Source organism: Scophthalmus maximus, chromosome 2 (assembly GCF_022379125.1).
Source record: "Scophthalmus maximus strain ysfricsl-2021 chromosome 2, ASM2237912v1, whole genome shotgun sequence".
Taxonomy (NCBI): Eukaryota; Metazoa; Chordata; class Actinopteri; order Pleuronectiformes; family Scophthalmidae; genus Scophthalmus; species Scophthalmus maximus.
In genome coordinates this window covers 12,358,644-12,379,710 of record NC_061516.1, presented here as the reverse complement: position 1 = coordinate 12,379,710, position 21,067 = coordinate 12,358,644, and the positions used below count along the sequence as shown (strand labels likewise).

At 43.2% G+C, this 21,067-nt stretch overlaps 1 protein-coding gene across 7 annotated transcripts in view; it reads left to right on the top strand.

Moving 5' to 3' along the window:
- The window catches only part of nlgn2b (neuroligin 2b), a 125,675-nt gene that overhangs the window by 88,990 nt on the left and 15,618 nt on the right, over window positions 1-21,067 (top strand). For 6 of the 7 annotated variants that reach the window (XM_047336901.1, XM_047336902.1, XM_047336897.1 and 3 more), the window contains 3 exons: window positions 4,793-5,540; window positions 12,844-12,897; window positions 17,568-17,717. In XM_047336901.1, coding sequence (XP_047192857.1) covers window positions 5,051-5,540; window positions 12,844-12,897; window positions 17,568-17,717 — 694 coding nt within the window. In that variant the 5' untranslated portion in view covers window positions 4,793-5,050. Of the gene's footprint in view, window positions 1-4,501; window positions 4,598-4,792; window positions 5,541-12,843; window positions 12,898-17,567; window positions 17,718-21,067 lie in introns of all 7 variants that reach the window. The other variant, XM_047336885.1, reaches the window with a different exon arrangement.

The following is a 21,067-nucleotide window of genomic DNA, read 5'->3' as shown; positions in this document are numbered from 1 at the left end:
ATTTCAAAATCGGTCAGGATTTTAAAAACTCCCGTAGTCTGAGCACAGCTTCAGCTGGCAGCATCTTCTTGTTTACCATACACACGATGGTGGTGTTCCTCTCGTGCAAATCTCAAGATTTTTCCTAACTTATTCTATAAACCGAATAATGTGACCTTATCCGTGCCCTCTAAAGCTAAAGAATGGACATTTGACATGAGAAAGTAGCCTTTTATAGCAGTGACAAACGGAGTTAGCTTAGCATAAGTGATGTGGTGATGTGGTACTTTTGGAGGAGAGGTTCTTTCTCAAACCCTTTTAATAAAATGTGGTGACTTTATTACTAAGGAAGTGCTCCGAGTGCCTCCGAACTTTTTCAGATTGTTAATTGCTTCACCATCAGTAGCAACAGAATCAATAAAGTCGGCCACTTTTTCAGGGTTGTCCTCCGGACTGGGTAGTTGTAGAAGGTTTTAGCGGTTGTAGAAAGCAGAGGTATGACCAGATTTTCCAGTTAAGGGGTGACGGGCTGTGCAGCCACATCATTTCCTCCAAATTTAAGAAAAAAACAAAAACAAAGGGAAGCCACATGTAGCATACACCAGCTCGGTGAAAGGGGTAACCCATAATTCTTACAAAATGTGGGACGAGGAATAAGGTGGATTTACTTTTAAAACCATTGCACACACTCCAAATACCATCGGTGATGTCTCTTGTGATAGGGTGTTGTCTTTCTCCGCAGATACCAACGCATATGGTCAATGGGTGACTGAATGTTGTCTGTTGCAAGGGAATACAACATACAGCTGGCAGAGGATAGTTTTGTTCGAGTACCGAAAGGACCCCTTTTTTTCAGTGCCTTGGAGTAGATAGGAGACGAGCAAGTTTAGTCAAAAACTCAGGCTCGCTAATCTGCCTGTCATCCACCCATTTTGACTAGTGGAGGAGAGCGGCTAGACAGCTGAAGTAGTCCATGCAGTTTTAACACTCAAAGTGGAAACAAAGCAATACAAAATCCCAAGACAAGCATTTTCCTCGAACCACTCCGACCATTCCATTTAGATGTACTCACAAACGTGTCCCACTGGCAGAGAGTCATTACCCTTCGCCGGCAGCTCCATCTCTGACAGGACCACCTATTATATAAAACAAAACAGAAATCAGGCTTTACATCAACCTGGCGATTTGTGTTTCAATTTATCCCACTTTAGTGTGTGACGATGCACAATCAATGCCATTGCGGCTCACGGATGGTTGACATGAACAGATGCTAGGGATGTTAGGGTACTACCATTTGCCAGGCACATGCGAGGGGTTGAGAATAGACCAATATGTGCTCACTGTCGAGCCTCTACTCACATGCAACATCTGATGCCTCATTAGATTTTACACGTACGTGTGTGTGTGTGTGTGTGTGTGTGTGTGTGTGTGTGTGTGTGTGTGTGTGTGTGTGTGTGTGTGTGTGTGTGTGTGTGTGTGTGTGTGTGTGTGTGTGTGTGTGTGTGTGTGTGTGTGTGTGTGTGTGTGTGTGTGCGCTGCTCATGCATACAGGGGAGGGTGAGCCATGCAGAGAACAATGTGACAGGCGTAAGACACCTATGTTAGCCCAGTCCTGACGGACAGACAGCATCCCTGGAACTACTGTGCATATTGAATGTGTTCTAACCTTGGTCTCGATGTATGTTTGGTCACATTTTCAAACACAATACACACACAGGTACCTGTTGTAAAATCAAACTGTGTATGTGAATACAGCAGATGGAAGCAATAAACGGTGACAGCAGCTGCTGTGTAATCCTTAAACTACTTGAAAAGACAGGCTCAGTACTCCGCCTAGTGTGTATTGTGTTGTTATTGATGAATGTGCGGTTGTGTATTGTAGTCGTTCTCCCTCTTGATCTTACCATATTTCAATACTACTGATTGTGTGCCGTCTGTGGATGGATTGTGACACCGAACTGCTTCCAAACTGGGCGTCCAAGATGTATTGTTCTCAGTTTTCTTCAATATTTGACTTTTAAATAGTGTCAGGATTTAGTGGCATCTAGGGATTAGGTTTCAGATTGTAAACAACCGGGAAAAAACCCTCACCCTCCCAGTCCAAGCATGTAGGGGAAGCTATGGTGGCTGTCAGGTAACACAAAAACTAGTGTTTGGTTTGTCTTGAAACATGACAATGAAACATGGCGGCTCTCTGTGGAAATGAACCCTTCTGACGTAAATATAAAGGGCTCATTCTAAGGTAATGAAAATACAATGATTGTGTGTCTCAGGTGATTATACGCTAATGAAAAGATAATAATGAATATTATTCTCAATTTCGTCCAATAGATCCCGCTAAATGCAACACACTGGACCTTCAGAGCATTCGTCAGATTGAGACGGATGAGGAGACCGACACGTTTCCACTCTCCCGACTCGCTTAGTTTAGAATAAAGACCGGAAAAGGCTAGTTTGGCTCTCTCTGACAGCAACAAAATCCATGTTACAGTAGCTTTTCAATTCACAAATTTAAGGGGAACTGCACCGGTTTTACGCATCAAAGTCTTGGGGATTATTGTCTCCGGTTCTGCTACATCGGTTATAAACCTTGTCCATTGCAAGTTTAACATTGTTTTAGCAATGCAATGCTAAATCAGTGCGGTCACAAGTGCTCTTTTAACAAATCATACCTCATTGTGAAAAATGACTAGTATTTAGCATCAGGGGGATTACATGCACTCCTTTCAGGCCTAGAGCAGTGACTTCCCCAGAAGGACCATGTTGGTGAGTTTTACGGGTGCTGGACAAAGACATGATAACTATTTCCCCCCTGTTTACATTTTCACCGTTAAACAAAGCTAAGTGCCTTAAATGTAACAGCAGTCGACGTGAGAGTGGCACCGTAATGCAAAAACGAGTTGAACAATTCAGGGGACATGAACGCGTCTCCCTCTCATTTCTCAGCCTTTTATTTCCAAATAAGTGGATGAATGGGTTCTCTGGATCACGCGATCTTACCCCCTCACACTGAGTCTTTTTACAACACAGTGTATAAAGCCATGTACTGTGTATAATTTACATTAATCTTTTTCTAAGTTGGATTTTCAGCTTGACTATGCATGCACAGTAACTTTTTTTTTAATGGGGATTCAGGGTGTCCTGACACATCCTACCTCCTCCTCGGGGTGTGTGGAGTTGTCATAAGATGAAGTCACTCGCTGGCTTTAATGAAGTGAACATTTTTTCCCTGTAAGCTCGTTTCTGTTGTGTCCAATTGTGAAACAGAGTACAGCTCACATCGCTAACTTTGAACCTCCTGCACAGGATCTTTGTGCTGTATTTTACTGTCGTCCCCGATGTCTGCTGACTGGCAGTGGAGTGTGGATATTGCATGGGTTGAGGGTGGAGGGACGAGGTGGAATTCAACCAACAGTTAGCACCACATAAAGCCTTTATCACACCTAAACGGCTCTGTCTCCCAAAGCCAGAGTGCGATAAGTGCTGCCCATTCATCTGTAATGATGTGGAAGCAAGAACCAACTGAACTGAGTTGAGAAGGAAAGGCTAACTCTGAACACAGTGCGGATGGCTGAAAAGAATGCAGGGGCCGGCGGGGCCGCACTTGTTCACTCCTCAGAATGATGTGTGAACATGCTTTTATTTATTCTGTGTTCTCTGTGGGTTGAAGTTAATTACAGGCCAAGTGTTGCTTTACACTTCAAAGTACTGTAATTATCTGGAAGATGAAAATATGAAGCAGTGGCCACATTACACCATGGTAATTGAAAAAAGTTCCCCTTTGGACTGCAAATTGAGTTTTTTTCAACCAGACCGAATATTGTTCGACTATTAAACCTGAAGAAGCTTTTCTTCTGAAGTAATAACTGCAAAACTCGTGAGTTCCCAAGTTCAGCTTCTAAATTGGGAGCCAGTGTTTCCAATATTCATCATGGCACTGGAAAGGCAGAATAACATTTAACCAGAGCATTAATCATAGTTATGGACCATAGCTTGTCACATTTATCGTCTATGTTTGGCTCTCTCCACAGTTTGCGCCCCCATTGTGATGGGGGGGGGGGGGGGGGGGTTGTGATCACAGCCTTACAAGTCTAAATGCAGCCGTGTGGTTGCACCCTGTCGGGGAAGCATCACATGATCCGCTTTCACACATGTTTTAGTCCCCTTTAAAGTTTTGTTGTTTTATTTTGCTTAAAGATTAATAAGTCAAGGCTCAATCATTTTTAAATCATCATTACATGAACATTTGATCATTTTAGGTAAAGGAAACATTGGGGACTGCTTTTCAATAAATTTAACTTACGCATTGGTTATTCATACTAAAAAAAATACATAAGTGTTGCTCATTGTTTGCTTCATTTTAACTCTTGGTTCATTGAATCTGCATGGTTTACCTCTTTCTTTTGTAGATGTGTCACTGCCGTTTCACAATTAGCCGTGCTGGGGCACAACAGAATTAAAATTTTAAGTGAAACTTGTTTATCGCAGCTGGTTGAATTCTCACTGACAACAATATTTTCAGGTTAAATCGATCATCTTCAGGACGACAAAATCACAGGACACAACAGATGCCTCGATGTCTGCTGTGGTCGTCAGAAAAGGAGATGTTAACCACGGGGTATTGTAAAGATATATAATCATCCGCACTAAAGTGTCATTATTCCGTCTTTTGCGAGCCAAGTCTTATTGTTAAAACCTCATTTTGTCTTCTGGTGCCTTTTTAATCACACTGACGGGGCTTAACTAACACACCTTTCACATTCACACACACACACACACTGACTCAAACCTGCAACCTGTCTGTGTCTTGCAGGTGTAATTGGCTCACTGACTGCAGCTCTGGACCCATCAGGAGCTCCGAAGAGGAAGACGGATGTGACCGCAGAGTCTACCTGAGAATGCTACCTGACCCTCCGCCTCCCCATGTCACCCTAGGAAGACCGTCAACCCGTCCCCTCTCACACGCCCTCTTTTTGCCTTTGTTGTCCCCCATAACCCACTGAGTTTGTGATCCCTGTCGACATCCCGCCGAAGTCCTAGTGATACGACTGAAAGAGTCTTTATTTTGGACATGTTGTTTTTTCCTTTCAATGCTGCTAGCCACCAAGGCTGTGGTGGGAAGCAACATTGTACTTCTCAGCAGACTGCTAATCTCTGCCTGGTGTGGCTCTTAGGACTGGCGCTACACCTGACCCTGTCCTCGTGTCAACGGGTGGATCTGAAACACCCCATAGTGTCCACGGGCTATGGAAAGGTCCGCGGTATCAGGAAGGACCTCAGCAATGAGATCCTCGGCCCAGTGGAACAGTACCTAGGCGTGCCATATGCCACCGCACCCATTGGCGAGCGTCGCTTCCAGCCCCCCGAAGCTCCAGGCTCCTGGCAAGAGATCCGCAATGCCACCAACTTCGCGCCCGTGTGTCCCCAGAATGTGCACGGGGTTTTACCCGAGATCATGTTGCCCGTGTGGTTCACGGACAACCTGGATGCTGCAGCGACCTATGTTCAGAACCAGAGCGAGGACTGCCTTTACCTCAACATATACGTACCCACGGAAGACGGTGAGTGAGACAAAACTCTCATAGTAGATACAGGAGTCGATGAACTGAGTCGTGTTCTGTTGAACCGTTCTACTGATTCAGAACTGGCCTGAAAAAAAGTGTGAAATTTGCCTCAACGTGAGAGAAAAGGTTGTTTTGTGTCGCGACTGTTTCGGAGCGTAAAAAACACTTCTACTTCTTCCATCGTTGTCAATTTCAAATTTGTGTCAGCATTTCCTTGAATAGTGTCATTTTGATAAATTAGCTTTGATTATAATCTGTGGAAGGAAAAGCTTTTAACATGAGCCAAAAGGAAAGAATATGCTGATAATATGCTGACATTCCTCTGGGTTTGTGTTAATGCCAGACCCAGTGACTATTGGTTAGTGAGCGTAATAGTGTTTGAGATGTCTTCCCCAGCAGATTCACATATACAATCTTCCCTCTGCTAATTGTCTCTTCCGCAAATTAGACATATTTCTTTTATTGCTTTTTTATATTTGATTAATCGTATTTAATTAATTTGAACATTAGCTCAAATATTAAAAAATACTACAGAGCATGCTCTAGTTCAGTTTGGTACCAATTAGCAGCATTGCGACATGCAGCATTTTGACTTGAATCAACGCTAATTTGTTTAAATCAACCGTGAACATTATATCTTCATTGTTAGTAATTGTGTTGACTTGCTAACGTTAACCATTTGCATGCGCGCTGCGGAGCAAGTCACACGTGTTGTGAGCGGCTGAACAAAGGGAACCACTTATGTAGTAAATCAAACAGTGACTCCCTGACACCATTAACATTTTGTACCTTCAGTCGATAGAAAAGGGAAAAGATAGTCCCTGCATTTACACATTTTCTATACTGTTAAACTGTTTTGAAAAAGAAAGCATTTTCTTCTATTCTGTTGTTTCTTATGTTCTATTATTTATTGCTATTTTTCGGGGGGTTTCATCTGTTTCGTTCTTTTATTTCTTGCTAGCTTGTTTACTTCTACTTACAGAAGATTAGAGCATCAGGGAAGAAGTGTATAACATAACTGTCCTTGAAAATTTGTCCAACACGGTGAAGATTATTAATTGGCATATCAATTTATAAAGGTTCTTTCTTCTCACTCTTGCACTGTGATTAAAATGTAATCAGAGCAACAACAAAAAAATCCAACTTGTGAGAGAAAGAAACCTTCGTATCAAGACAAGCACCCTTCAAAATTTGCCATTATATCCCACATGAATATTCATGAACACAACTTCTTAATCAGATATTGAAAACTACATTCAAGGATAAGTAATTAAGAAGAATAAATTAATTTCCTGCGTCGAAAAAACCCCCTCATAAATCAACATCATTAGATCCACAGATTCATATGGTCTTATATCACTGTAACTGTGGGTCAGTGCCAACTCGGCTTCCCCTGTCGGTGACCTTCAGATTGGAGGTTCATTCAATCCTTACATATGGAAAAAGCATTTTTAACAGTCTTCAAATAAAATAGACATTTTTTGCATATCTTTTTAATCATTCAGTTAGCTGAAGGCCTGACATTCACACTGCTGTGAAAAATACTGTTATATAAAAGTGATAAAGCCTGTCACAGACAGGGTTTTAACTATCTTATCAAGGTTGTATTTTCCAGTGTGGCTGTGTGTGTGTGTGTGTGTGTGTGTGTGTGTGTGTGTGTGTGTGTTGAGCTGCACACAAGGAGCTGTAATTAACTGTGTTTGCAGTATTGGTAGCGTGTGGTTTTAAACCTCAGCGACTGCTGTGTTGGGATGCACGTGTCAGTTTCATGGTTTAACTTACTCTTCACGCCTGTATTGCATGGAGGCTGGCCAACGGTTTTTCTGCACTTAGGCTCGGAAAACTGGTGCCGTTAAGTAGCAGCCAAGTCGGTAGAAAAATAACGGATACGATATACTGTCGAAAACGACCTTGTTAAGACCACCTGGGGGTGAAATTTGTCAAAAATTGAAATTCACTAAAAAGGAAGAGCCTGCACTTCTTCACGGACTGTCTGAGTGTGATCCTGTGGGAATTTGTACAGGCATTCATGGTCCCCAGAGGACTGATCGTACCGACTTTGGGGATCCCTTGACCTTCTCTCTAGCGCAACTAGTAGGTTGACATTTCCGTTTCTTTGTGAAATGTCTCTGCGACTACAGTGTTAAGTAGCAGCCAAGTCAGTAAAAGCATAACAGATACAATAAACTGTCGAAGACGACCTTGTTAACACCTCCTGGGGTGAACGTAGTCAAAAATTGAAATTCACTGAAGAGGAAAAGCCTGCACCTCTTCATGGGCTGTAGGGCGTGATCCTGTGGAGAGCGTTGGTGAAAGCACGTCGGCAGGTAAAAGAACGCAGGGTCCTCGTTGGAGGAAGGCACATGCCACTGGTGACGGTATCCAAGTATGAATAAAATCTTAAATAGTTTACTGTTAGCGGGCTTCACCTGAGAGTTCCCTGACAGTATTCAAAGAAAACATGTCTTCTGAATTGCTGCCACTGCTCATGTGTGAAGTTAAGCTTTAGGGTTAGTCTAGAGTGATGGGGTGGCATTGTTGTGTTTGAACTTTAAAGCTGAAACCGTACTCTACTTAGCAGGATTGTGTCAGCGTTGCAGATTAATTATTTCATCGATGCTCCACAGCCCAAAGAGAAAGATTGGAAAAAAGATAAATTGCCAGTGCCAGTGGAGAATGAAAGACAGGATGAGAATAGAGGATTGAGGAAAATATTGTCAATTGACTTAAACTACCCTGACCATATAGGACAGTGTGCATACGTTACAGTTGTACAGTGTGTATGCTTAAACACTACATATACCACACACTCACTGAGAGGATGATGTGGAGTCTCCCGTGTTATTCCCAGGAGAAAAGGTGTGCAAATGAGTGAGACAGATTTTACTTGTAGCCCTGTCCGCTTGTCAGAAACTGTCACTTATTGTCAGGGGTCAGTGCTTACACAAGGCTGATGCAGTCTCCGAGGATGTGTCTGTGTGTGTGTCTGTGTGTGTGTGTGTGTGTGTGTGTGTGTGTGTGTGTGTGTGTGTGTGTGTGTGTGTGTGTGGGTGTGTGTGTGTGTGTGTGTGTGTGAGAGAGTAGAAATAGAGACCGAGGGAGAGTGCCCCTGAAATCAAACACTACACTTTTTCACGCGTATATGTCGTCACGATCCTTCAAATTGTCTACACGGCGGTAAACTCACATCTACGTCAGAAAGTAACAGCTAGCGTTGGAGCCCCTGAAATCATGGTTTCAGGTGGTAAGCATTTCTCTATGGTATGACATGAAATATGCACAAGATATCAGAGTTGGGGGAGGGGGAACCTTCACGGTTATATTAAGAGCTTATTAGTCAGAAACTCAACTAATCCGCTTTATCGGGAGGACTATGTGGCTGTGGTTTGAAATGTGTATTCTATTTTTAAATATATTTAAACCACAAAAAAAAGGAGAGTAAGAACTGCTTTGGAACCTCAACACGGCTCTTGTTGGAGCTGTAACTGGTCATTTCCTCAAAAGAAGACCTGTCGGCCTTCAGTGCAGCATCCTAGTCCACTCTAGGGACAGTGATGTCCATACTGAAACATCTCAAACACTACAGTATGGGAAGGATTGCCCTGAAATTTGCATACGGACAGTCATGGTCCCCAGAGGACAGATCTTACTGACTTTGGGGATCTCTTAATCTTTTCTCTCTAGCGCAACTAGTAGTTTGACATTTTTGTTTCTTAGTGAAATGTCTGGATTGTGGATTCTCCTGAAATTTGGTATATACATTCATTGTTCAAGGTTTATTTTTTTTTAGCAACTAACTTAAAAGCAGTAAAGTGAGGCTCAAGCATGTACTGTACAAAGGGTGGATGTCGACGCTTTGGCAGTGAGGAGTTGCATTCCCACTCACAGTGGATGTAGGTGGGCCAGAATGAATTGGCAGCACAGATTCATACAGCCTGGATCTCAACGTTTCGGTGCCAGATCTGGCCTGCACAGGTTGATTTTGGTACATAAATCTCCAGGGTACAATGTTACGCATTATCTTCCTATTCTGCCTCAACTGCCCCCCTCCCTCCTGCTACATCCGTTTCAGACCTAGAAATGCTCTCACCGAACATTATTCGTTGGACAACAACAAATTCACAGCTCTCTTTTCTTCCTGCATCTGTTTACCCCATCCTGCTCTCTCCTCTCTGAAGCCATCCCCGCATCCTCTCCTCTCCTCTCTCCTCCATCTTTATGCAGATGGCGGCGGAAGGGGTCACTGTTCTGAATGCAAATGAGCTCTTTCCACACACCCCTCCCTGCCCTCCCCCCTCCCCACGCCACTATGTAGCCTGCTTCTTCTTCAGCTCAAATGAAATACAAATAACTTCTTAGAATAATGTAAATAACGTAATTGTTCCAGTGGACTGAAGAGTGAGTTTTTTATTCTCCATTTATCTCTCTCTCGCTTCCGTCCTCCTTCTCCAGCATTCACCCTACAGTAACTCTCATGTGTGGCCAGGCTGCAAGGAGAGAGCACTGTCTCACTGCATTCCTATTTTCCCAAGACACTCCTCAGCCAAGAGCCTCAGATCCTTCATTTTTATTGCTGCTAGAGCAGCCATTTACCGCGCCTTTATTAAAAACCATATTTCAGAAGGCAGGACAGTGGAGGCAGAGGATGGAGCTGGAGGCTGCAGGCTCAGTGGAGGAGATGGAGAGCAGAAGGATAGGACTGCATGTGCTGGAAGCTGCTGCCTGGATGCAGGGTGGGGGGTGGGGGGGTGGGGGCTGTGTCTGACACCTTGTCAAGCAGACAGGCCACCACAGACATGACATACTGCAGCTTCATCCCGTTTACTGCACTGAGGAAATGGAAAGGGACGGGAGACAGCTTGCGCTCTGGCCACTGGCTCACTGATCCGAAAAGAAGCGCTGTTGACTGAGAGGTGGAGCCGCGTTAGGTCAAACCGTCCTGGGACAATCCAAGCTAAATGCTCCGGTGTAGGCCAACACATTTCACTGACCAGTGGCCTCTTGTGACAGAGCATACTGGCTTTGCTGCTGTGATGGGAGACATGTTGTTTTTTTATGTAGGTTTGTGCCCCTTTGGCTACATCCTACTATTTGTCTTGTCTAACCTATTGTAGTATCTCTTTAAAAAAGTCTGTCAGTCAAAAGTCAAGGCCTAGTTACTTTTCTTCTTGTCATTTTTGTTGATCAGTCATATTTGTTTTGTATTTTATTAACTGTAATTTGATAACTCTCTTTCCGAATGAACACAGTGGATTTTGAACTTGTCTCGTACCTGTTACATCAACAAATATGGTGGCCACTATTAACGTTTTATAGACTGAACAATCAATTAACTGGAAAAAAACAAACAACCCAAATGGATTATTTGATAATGAAAATATATTTCCAAACACAGTAGAACTTCTCTGTCATCGTTTTTTCTAAGGTAAGACTACAAGATGCGACTTCGGTTTAGGCTAAGGTGTCCACGTGAAGGGTGCAGTCTGACGGTCCATTGCACAAGTGCGACTGTCTGTTTGAGCAGAGCATACCCTCGCATATAGGTTACCTCTTTATTAGGGCATTATAAATTGAATTCAATCAGGGAAGTCTCCATTATGCGCCGAGATGTGGTTTTAGAGTGGTGCTAAGTAGTAGGGAAGTGCTGACAAGACGCAGGGATAATGTGCCTTTCTATCCATTACCGGTCCGTCTACCTGTCTGCTGCGTAGCCGAGGAACCAACGGCTGTACCAACTCCCTCTATGGCAGGAAGTGCTTTTTGGATCTGGCGTCTGCATAGTGGTACTCAGAGGATGCAGCAAATCCATTCAACATTGATCCTCTTCCATTTAGACAGCAGATAAACATTTTATATCAGGAAGCCATATTTATATTATATAGGGACGGGGTGAAGATGCGGTATAATCATTGTCGTAGTGCAGCGATGCCGTCTTTCGTCAGCAGACGTGCAGCACAGTGAAAAGGAAGAGGGGCGCGTGCCATCACTTCACTGTGAGGTTTCCAGCAGATTGATAGAAACAGACATGTCAACAGCACACTGGCACGAGTGATAAACCCGTTGGCAACCCAACGTGGAGTATTCCTTAAAATGAGTGACTGCAACGGCCTCCCAGCGGAGAGCCGAGTGGATACAGGGAGGATAGCAACAGATGAAGCGGACACGCTTTGTGTTGCATGTGGAAGTTCAGTGTGTGTGTGTGTGTGTGTGTGTGTGTATGTGTGTGTGTGTGTGTGTCTGTGTCTGTGTACGAGTGTGTTCCATGACTTTCTTGAAAACATGTGGTGACTAAGAATGGCCCGTAAAGGTGGAGCTAATTGTGGGTTGATGGAAAGCTCCACTGACAGAAACCAAGGAAAAACAAATTAATGGGATTCTTATCAGTTCAGACTTACAGAGGTTGACGGGCCGGGGCATTGGTTGGTCACTGTGATAAATGTCTGTTATTGGCTCTGCGCTATGGAGCATTTTACTGGCGATACCATTAAAGCTTAATGTGGGGCTCCTCTTTGACCTTGGTGAGGGGAATCCTGTCACGAGCCCTTTGCCGGCAGTGTAAATATCAAACACAGGTCCCTCTTTGTGAATCTGGTAGGAGAGACTCACAATTCAAGCTTTATGCCAGCATTTCTCTGTGCTCAGTGTGTGTGTGCGTGTGCGTGTGCGTGTGTGTGTGTGTGTGTGTGTGTGTGTGTGTGTGTGTGTGTGTGTGTGTGTGTGTGTGTGCGTGCGTGCGTGCGTGCGTGCGTGCGTGCGTGCGTGCGTGCGTGCGTGCGTGTGTGTGCAGGGTCACATGTATTCGTACAGTATCTGTGTATCATGTGTTAACAGGCTGGTCTCTCTGGATGGTGCGAGGGCTTTTGCCCCAGGACTTTACCTCTGTCCCGAGCTGGAGCAGGATACAAAGTATCTTGGCGTTCCTTTGCTTTTTTTCCTGACAGAAAAGAGTGATGGCTTGATTCCGCTCATTGATTTTTCTTTACAAAGCAGCAGCGTGTCAGGACTGATTGGGAGAAGGGTTGAGGAGAAGTGGCCTCTGGGGTTATTTACGAGGCAGTGCGTGACTAGATCCTAAGCAGTTAACACAGATGAGTTTTGCGGTTATCTTTTCTAGGAAACGGTGTGTGCAGTCCTTGTAAACATTTTCTCTTCAGCCATACAGCCACACACCTGCTACAGAGCGTCACATCTTACACTTTCACTATCTTTTTTCTCTTGTGATCTTTTCTTGTTTTTCTACAAATGCAACCTTTTTGAATTTTGTCTTTTGTCTCTCCTCCCCCCTTTTTCTGAACTGTAGGTCCCCTCACAAAAAAACCCGATGAGTCTACAATGAACAGACCAAGGGATGAAGGTATTTTAATTGCATGTTTTTTGTTTTTTTTTCTTCCTCGTGCTCCATTTTTGAAACTCCATCGGGGAAATGGTTTGTTTGTATCTGTGTTAATAACCATGTTAGACTCACCACTCAATATGCATATTACAATGTCCATTGTTACCTGCTTTTATTTCGAACAGATAACAAAAAATGTGTCCTTATGAAAGAGTCCAAGTTGTTGTCGTTCATAATGTTATTGGAACTTCTCCACTTTTGCTCGTTTAAGTGTGAAAAATTGGAGGATTTCTGCATTTCTCTTTTATCGCTGTACATTTTCAAGTTCACTGCAGTCAAAAGTAGATGCCTTCACTACTCTCTTCAACGACGCAGCCAAAATCTTTGCAGACAGCATGTGCACATATTTCTGTGTACGTGCCCAGACTCACTGTCTAAGTGTATATTACATAGCATTATGCACACATAGAGTGCGTCGCAATTTCATTTTTTTCCCATGTTTCTACTCGAGCACAGTGCTATTTGGTTATTGAGTCCTCTCTCCCTTGCACCGCTAATTGCCGTGGTTTAAAAAGAGACAGATGTAGCTAATCCAATTGTGTGGTTTCTTAACAGCGAAAACAGAAGGATTCACGCAGGATTGTCGGGGAGACGAGTGGAACGATGGAATAGAGATGAAAGAAAAAGCTCAGCACTGCGAGAGCACAGGCGAGGAGGGCAAGAGAGGGAGGAGGGGGGGAGTAGAGGGAAAAATAGTCATAATGAAGACAAGTGCATGATGAAATGACATTTATTGAGCTTTGAAAGTGAGAGAGATGTGGAGAAACAGGGGGATGAGAAGGAGACAGGTAGAAGCTTGACATTTATCCCGACACCTGATGGAGCTTGACAGGATCAGGTGGGCTCAGGTTGAGCCGGACCCCTCACTTAATTGCTCGGGTATATGGATTGGACACAGGTTTGCAAATGTTGTTGAAAAAGACCCCAATTAGCATCTTCATTTGAAGAAATGAAATGATATGCAAGAAACTTGCATTGCTTGAGTATGGGGCGTTTGGTTCTTAGTGCTGAGTCAGGCTAAAAAAAAAAACCTTAACGCCCAAATCAATTGAGATTTCCATAAGAGGACGAGCGAGAGAGGACCGCGGGAATGGAGGAGTAGAAATTAGGCAGATTCTATTGGTTAGTAAGATGTTATATTGAGGATGGGTGAGGGGAACGGGGGGAGGTGGATGTTGAGGAGGATGGTATCAGGTTAGGTAGTGAATAATGTGCCAGTGTTTTGGAGGCAGGCGGGAGAGACAGTGAGCTCCTTGTTGGCAATACAGGCTGTGGATCCGAGTGAAACACTTTAATCCAGCGACCCTGCACCCCCCTAATCACCTCTCTGTTAGTGCTGAGCCCCTTTCACTCATACATTCCCCTCCCCTCAACACAACCAAACTCTGTCTCCATCTTTTTTTTCGGTTAATCGATTAATCTATTCTACGATCAAATTTAAATGTTTTTAATTAATCTTTGTCGAATTTGGATCTTCGGTTTGTTGTGAACACGAGAGGGTCACCGTGCCAGACAAATGCCTGCATTCTCACCAGCATTCTGATTCTATGCATGTGAACCTTTTTTTTATATCATAAAATCTTGACAATTTTTCTTCATAAGCTCACTTGATGAAATTGCGAAATCCCAAAATGTTGCCAGATTGAAGTGCGTCAAAGTTATGTGCAAGAGGTTCTCTCCTTTTACACCACTTGGACCTTTTCCTATCTGCCGTTCATTAATTCATTGTAGGTATGCATGAGCTTTTAATCTTTTATTCCAAAATGAATGAAGTTTTATTTCCATTTAGCGTTTTTATGGCTTTACCACTGCCCTTTTTTTGGTTTAGCAAATATTAAAAGCTATTAATTTTTCTAGTGTTTCTATGGTTCTGAATTATTGAAGGAAAACAAGTATTTTATTCACAGTTTTACAATAAGAAAGAAAGAAAATTATATATATATATATATATATATATATATATATATATATATATATATATATATATATATCATTGTATTTCAGTTTGTTCTGGCTCTAAATATATACGAGATTGAGTTTACTTTCATTGTGATGCACTTCATGGAGTAAAGAGCTTGATGTACTGCATCACTCTATGGTTACTTGATGTGTATTCTCCGAGGTAAAACAACCTTAAATGCAATCTTAGTAATTGGTGCGCCATAAAAACCTCAAAGGAGCTGCGGTCGTTAAATGCTAACATAATTGTTGATCTATCATAAAAATCGCAAGCTGCTTAAATTTTACTGTCCATCACAACAGTAGACACCCTTTTCCCTTCATGTTTCAGCCTCTTAGAGAAACCGATGTAAAAAAAAAAAAAAAACTCAGTGGGAAAAGTCATTCTCTTATCAAGGCTAATGGAGCAGAGGCTAGTTTGAAAGAGGAGGCCCCCTATTAAAGACATAATCTGCAATCTAAATGTAAACCAGAGAGGCTCACCACCTCTTAAGACTCATTCAGCAGACTGTCGGCGGTCCAGCTGTATTATGGGTAATGTAGGCGCCAGGTTTTAATAAGAAGGAAGAATGGATGGGTGTTAAAAAAAAGAGATATGTTTCACTTTTTTTCACATCTTTGCTCACCAACAATACACAAACATAGAAACACGCAATTCCAATGATAAGAATGTTAGTTTAAAGAAAGTAAAACAGACAAAGGGAATAAAGAAGAGAAGAATAAAATGATTAGTTGTATTAGGAATCAATAGGCAGTGTATAATGCACTACAATCGAGACCCACTTGGGATTAAAGAAGACTTGAACCTTTGGAGACCAGAGGGCACAATGTCAAGTTCATTAAAGAGAGGATGGAGCTTTTCATGTCAAATATCCGTTAAACATTTAAATTACCATAACAACAAACGTTGAGAAACCGGGGACAGATTCTGTGATAGATCTGTGAAATAACACCATCAGGTGCCTGGCAACATTTAAAAAACATTTAACCTCTGCAGCAAATACAACCTTTTTTTTTTTTGTGCATATGGCTTCATTGTTCACTAACATCACATATATCTATGGTTCTGCTGCATCAGTTTCAATCCAGTTAACATGTAGAGAGAGAAAAAAGAAAATACATATTGAAGCTTAAAAATAGCTGCTACATATCGGTGCTCTTTCTCTCTGAGGATTCAATTCACGGCGGTGTTGCTGCGAGTGCGGCTGATGATGGCCTGCTGATGTCACTCCTCTGTACTGTCCCGGTAATGCCGGGATAATTGAACTTGTTTACATATCCTCTGGGAAATCAGCGAGGTTCAGAGCGCACCAGAGAAGAGGAGGAAAAGAGCAGCTCGTCGGAGTATATGACTAAAAATGTATATTTTTAGTCAGTCTGCTTGTGTCATCCGTGTGATCCATAAAAGATGTCTGCATGTGTGAAGCCATATGTGCCCTTTTCCCGTGTTCACGTGTGTGTGGTGCGTGTGCAAGCGCATGTGTGTGTGCGTGCGTATGCATATACGTTTGACTATGAGTGACGCACCCAACTGCATGTGTAACCTGAGATTCAGGTGGTGATGCAGGCGGGTGTGCAAATACGTGAGTAGAATTTGTTACCACGGCAACAGGCATTCAGTGAGTCGGTGCAATGGAATGGCTGGTGCAGTTCTATTAGCGAGGAGCAGTTTCCATAGCGACTCAGCATCGCAGCTGCCTATGCGAGAGAGTGTGTGTGCGTGTGCGTGTGTGAATACTGTGTGAATTTGAGTGTTGACTTGCTCTGCAACATTTCATATTTTTTCATCCTCTCTATCGTGTTTTGTGTGTGTGTGAGTGTGTGTTTAAACCTTCCATCTACGTCTCTACCCCCGTCAGATCTCTCAGGATGCCCTATTTTCAGCCCCCAACCCCCTTTTATCTCTTGTTCTCTCCTCCTATCTCTCTGTCTCCCCATCTCTGAGTGCTGAAGCTCATCAGGGTAAACAGATGCTGTGGCCGTTATTTATGTTTCCACTTGGTCTGGCTTCATACAAATTATCCACAGGCCCTGCACAGTGCAGACGGTCGGCCTAACTGGGCTGCACTGGCAGCTCCCTCAGCCTTGTCCCCACTCAAACACTCAGACCAAACCACAGACCCTGCAAGAGGGGTGGTTTCAGAGAGAGAGAGAGCAGCAGCAGCACACGAACACGCACACGCACACACACATGCTGGCAGAGTGAACCATAGCAACACACTGATGGGCATAAAGATACCAATAACAAGAGAGGGCCTCGGAACTGGCTGCACCATTTTCTCGACACATGGAGGGGCATAACGGTTCAGGAAGGTACCATCACTGCGGAAAAAGAGGGGAAACAGACATCACAGACTAAAATATAGAGGATAAGCCCAGTGGGGCATACATGAAACACTTGCAGCCAACTCAAAGGCAGTCTTCTGAACATGTTTCGTACTTAGTATCTACATTTTCTTTTTTTTCTAGCGACTCGCTGGCTGTTACAAAATGCTCCACATGAGTTTTTTACTCAGAAGACCACTGCATTTCTATAAATCTAAAGCTGACTGTTTAAACTGCCTGTTGATTGCAGACACTTGAGTTTTCAAAGATGTAACATGTGGTTAAGAATTGTACTTTTAAAGTGAATAAATATGAATGTAATGAACACCTCTGTCTGTGTTGCGCAGATATTCGGGATCGTCGCAAGAAGCCGGTCATGCTGTTCATCCACGGAGGCTCCTACATGGAGGGCTCAGGGAACATGTTCGACGGCAGCGTCCTTGCTGCGTATGGAAATGTCATTGTCGTCACAATGAACTATCGGCTCGGTGTGCTCGGTAAGTTTGGTAACTAAGAATGGGTAACGTTAAGATATAAACGGTAACTACTACTCTTACCGATACCGATATTTCCACATGTCACCGCCTTTACTTGCCAAACATCTGTTACACTTGTGGCAACGAGCGTTTTCTCCATCGTCTCCAAACTAAATTGGCGCTGGTCATAACTCTTAAAATAGGGTTACCCCAAAAGAGCCCTTCTGTGACATCAGAGTGGGAGAGAAATTAGTGTTCTACAGTGATTCCAGTTTTGAAGTCAACGCACAATGCGGTGCAGTTAATTTAGAGTTATCATTTCACTGCTAAAGTCACTCAGACCCACAGTAAACCATTATCTATTCACTGGATGTCATATCTGTGCAGCAAGGATTTCTTAATAAAGCAAACAACAAGTGTATTGACTGTGTTCACTTGGCCTGAAAAAGAAAACGTTTTTGAAACATAAATTGTTATATTAAAATGCACCACTGCAGAGAAAACTGACTTCATAGGAGCCGGTGACCACTTAGTGCATGTGCTGTGCATTCAGCCATAGGAAAATGCACTATATGTGTGTCTGTTGCTTTCAGTGTATTTTTGGATTATCTTGGAGTATTATATTTATCCATTCTGCTGGAGCTTTACAGTGCTTGCATGGCCTGTTAGAGCGTGCACGTGTGTGTCAGTGTGTGTGTGTCCTTTTGTGTGTGCCCCTAGCCCTTCTGCTGCTGGGTGTCAGCGGAGTCAAGTATTTACACTGGGCATCATCTTTTAGAGGTGTTTGCACAAAGACTGTGTCAGTCATTGCAGTTGCCAGGTTGAGTAATCAGATCTTGTTTATTGCACCAAGCCTGTTTCAACATATCAGAATAATGATAAACAGTGAAATGGGAGTAGTTTAGGATGCCGTCCAAGAGTTGCAGCGAGTGTAAGCAGAGGGTAACATGATCCAGACCGTTATTGACTGTGCCAGTGGAGGGACAGAGGGACAAGGGCAAACTAAGTGAAATGAGGACCTGGACCTGCAGCTTTATTCGGCTGGATTTCTTCTTCCTCCTCCTCTTCTTCACAGCTGTAGGGACAAACCGTGACTATTACCAAGTTGAGCGTGAGATTGACAATTTGAAAATCTGGTTTGTTGAGTTTGACATTAAATTAAATGCCGAGCCAAACGCTCTCTTTTAGTAACATCATTCTTTGCTTTCCCGTGCAGACACGCTCCACCTTGTTTCAATTTGGCCCATTTACATTGACATTGTTGCAGTGATTCAAGTCGGAGATGTTTGACGAAGTGCGGGCATGCATGGCGCATGCACACATGAAGTCATTAGAGTGCATGTACGTCGAGGTGGAGAGCGATCCCGCTGAGCGATTATGAAGGATGACGCAGTGTCCTCGATTCCTTTAACGTTGTTGAAAATGTTGGTATGTGGGCGAACGTGTGCTCTCTGTCTCTCACTCACAGATATGCTTTAAATGGGTTACTGTACTAAGGCGATTATCCTGTGTGTGCGTGTGTGCATGCGTGTCTCCGTGTGTGTAGTATAAGCATGCATTTTTGCCTGTGTGCGCACCACTTTCTTCTTGCGAATGTGCACGTGTGTGTTTGTGTGTGTGTGTGTGTGCGCGCGCTACTTGGTTGCAGGCCGTGCGTAAAATATATATATGAATAATGCACCATCCATGTGAATTTTTAATAACACCCCACTCTGACACTGTGCATTTGAGTCAAAGTGAGAAACACAAGCATGCCGTATTTTAATAGTTTTATGTTCTAATCTTTAGTATTATCCTGTTCTTACACACACACAGGAGCTTACACATGCCAAGCTCATTTCATACTGTGCCTGCGCCTTTAAGAGAGTGATAGGGAGTTGGGAATAAGGAGAGAAGTGAGGGCAGGAAATAGAGACAGACGAGCGAGGGAGAATCATAGAGAGACAGTGAGGGGAAAGGAAACAGAAGGGGGGGGAGAAGGGAACGGGCTAAAAATAAACCGTCAGAAATGCTTTTTAAAATCTGCAGTGATGCAAAGTACCCACTCAAATGAGAGATCCTGCAATGTGACCAGAGCAGCCTTTCATAAACTCTAACGCCTTACGCTTTTAATTCCAGCGCACACGTCTTTTTTTTTTCCTGCAAATGATATACTTTTGGTAGTTTTCTTATTAATTCACGACATGCCCTGTCATGCAGTGAAAAGGGTTGAATGAGGAGGAAAATGTCTGCTGCACACGGCCCAGTTCAGAGGTTCGGTGACAGTTGAGATTTGCGACTGCCGCTCGTGCTCACCTTCTCCTACCTTCCTCCTGCTCCGGGCCCAGAGAGCCTTCTGATATGTGTTGCACAGCCATCTGTTCAGACTAATTAACTAATTAACTAATTAATGAACTCTGGGGAAAGGCCCACCGTCGTGGCTCCGAGAGTGAGAACATTTTTCACCTCAGGAAGAGAGATGAAACACTTCTTCTGGAAACGTTTCTCTGCACTTTCCACCCAATGGCAGCTTCTTCAAATTTTTTTTTTACTTGTACTGTAAGAGCAGCCTCATAGCGCCACATTTATAGTTATATTCATAGTACATAAACGGAGCTATGAATATAACATTTGTTTGGTTATTATCCTGCCAAAATGTATTTTTCGTATGAAGTATTTTTGTGCTAGGTGATGCTCAACGGTTTTGTCTCATATAACACACATAAGATAAGTTCAAAATGAAACCATGCTTTGCATATTACACCAGTAAAAAAAAATCTGTATTCATGGTCTAGTTGATTTTTACAAGCTGTTAGTGTGAACACAATACTTACATATCATCACCGTACAAAGTTGATATGGTGAACGTGCAGTGTAAACATCTGCCTGTTTACACTGCTACATGTAGTGTCACAGTGTAAACAGCTGCCTGTTTACGCTGTAACACTACATGTAGCGGTCATTAGCATTCACAGCCCTGAGCACCTTTTAAATTTGTCATGATCTACCTGTTCTTATATACATCCGACAGATACAGAGCAACGCTGGCATTCATTTGGAGTCATGTTTATGGTCACCTGACAAATGTGAGTCCAATATGTCCTCTCTTTTTTAACTCTGATTTTGGTCTCCACCGCCTCCTGAAGTAAATTTACATCTCTTCAGCTGCTAAACGCACCACTATAGTCAGCGGATAATAAAAGCTTTTGCTTGGCGCTTGGTGCAGGCCTGCAAATTTTTTTCAGAAATGTTCTCACAGATGCCTGTCACGGCTGGAGCAAGAGTGATGGGAGCAGTAAGACTGAACCAGAACCCTTACATTTCAGGCTGGAGAGCCAAAAGAATAAAAAGATGTAAAATGGCTCTGGAGGGCTGAGTTGCAGAGTCAGGCG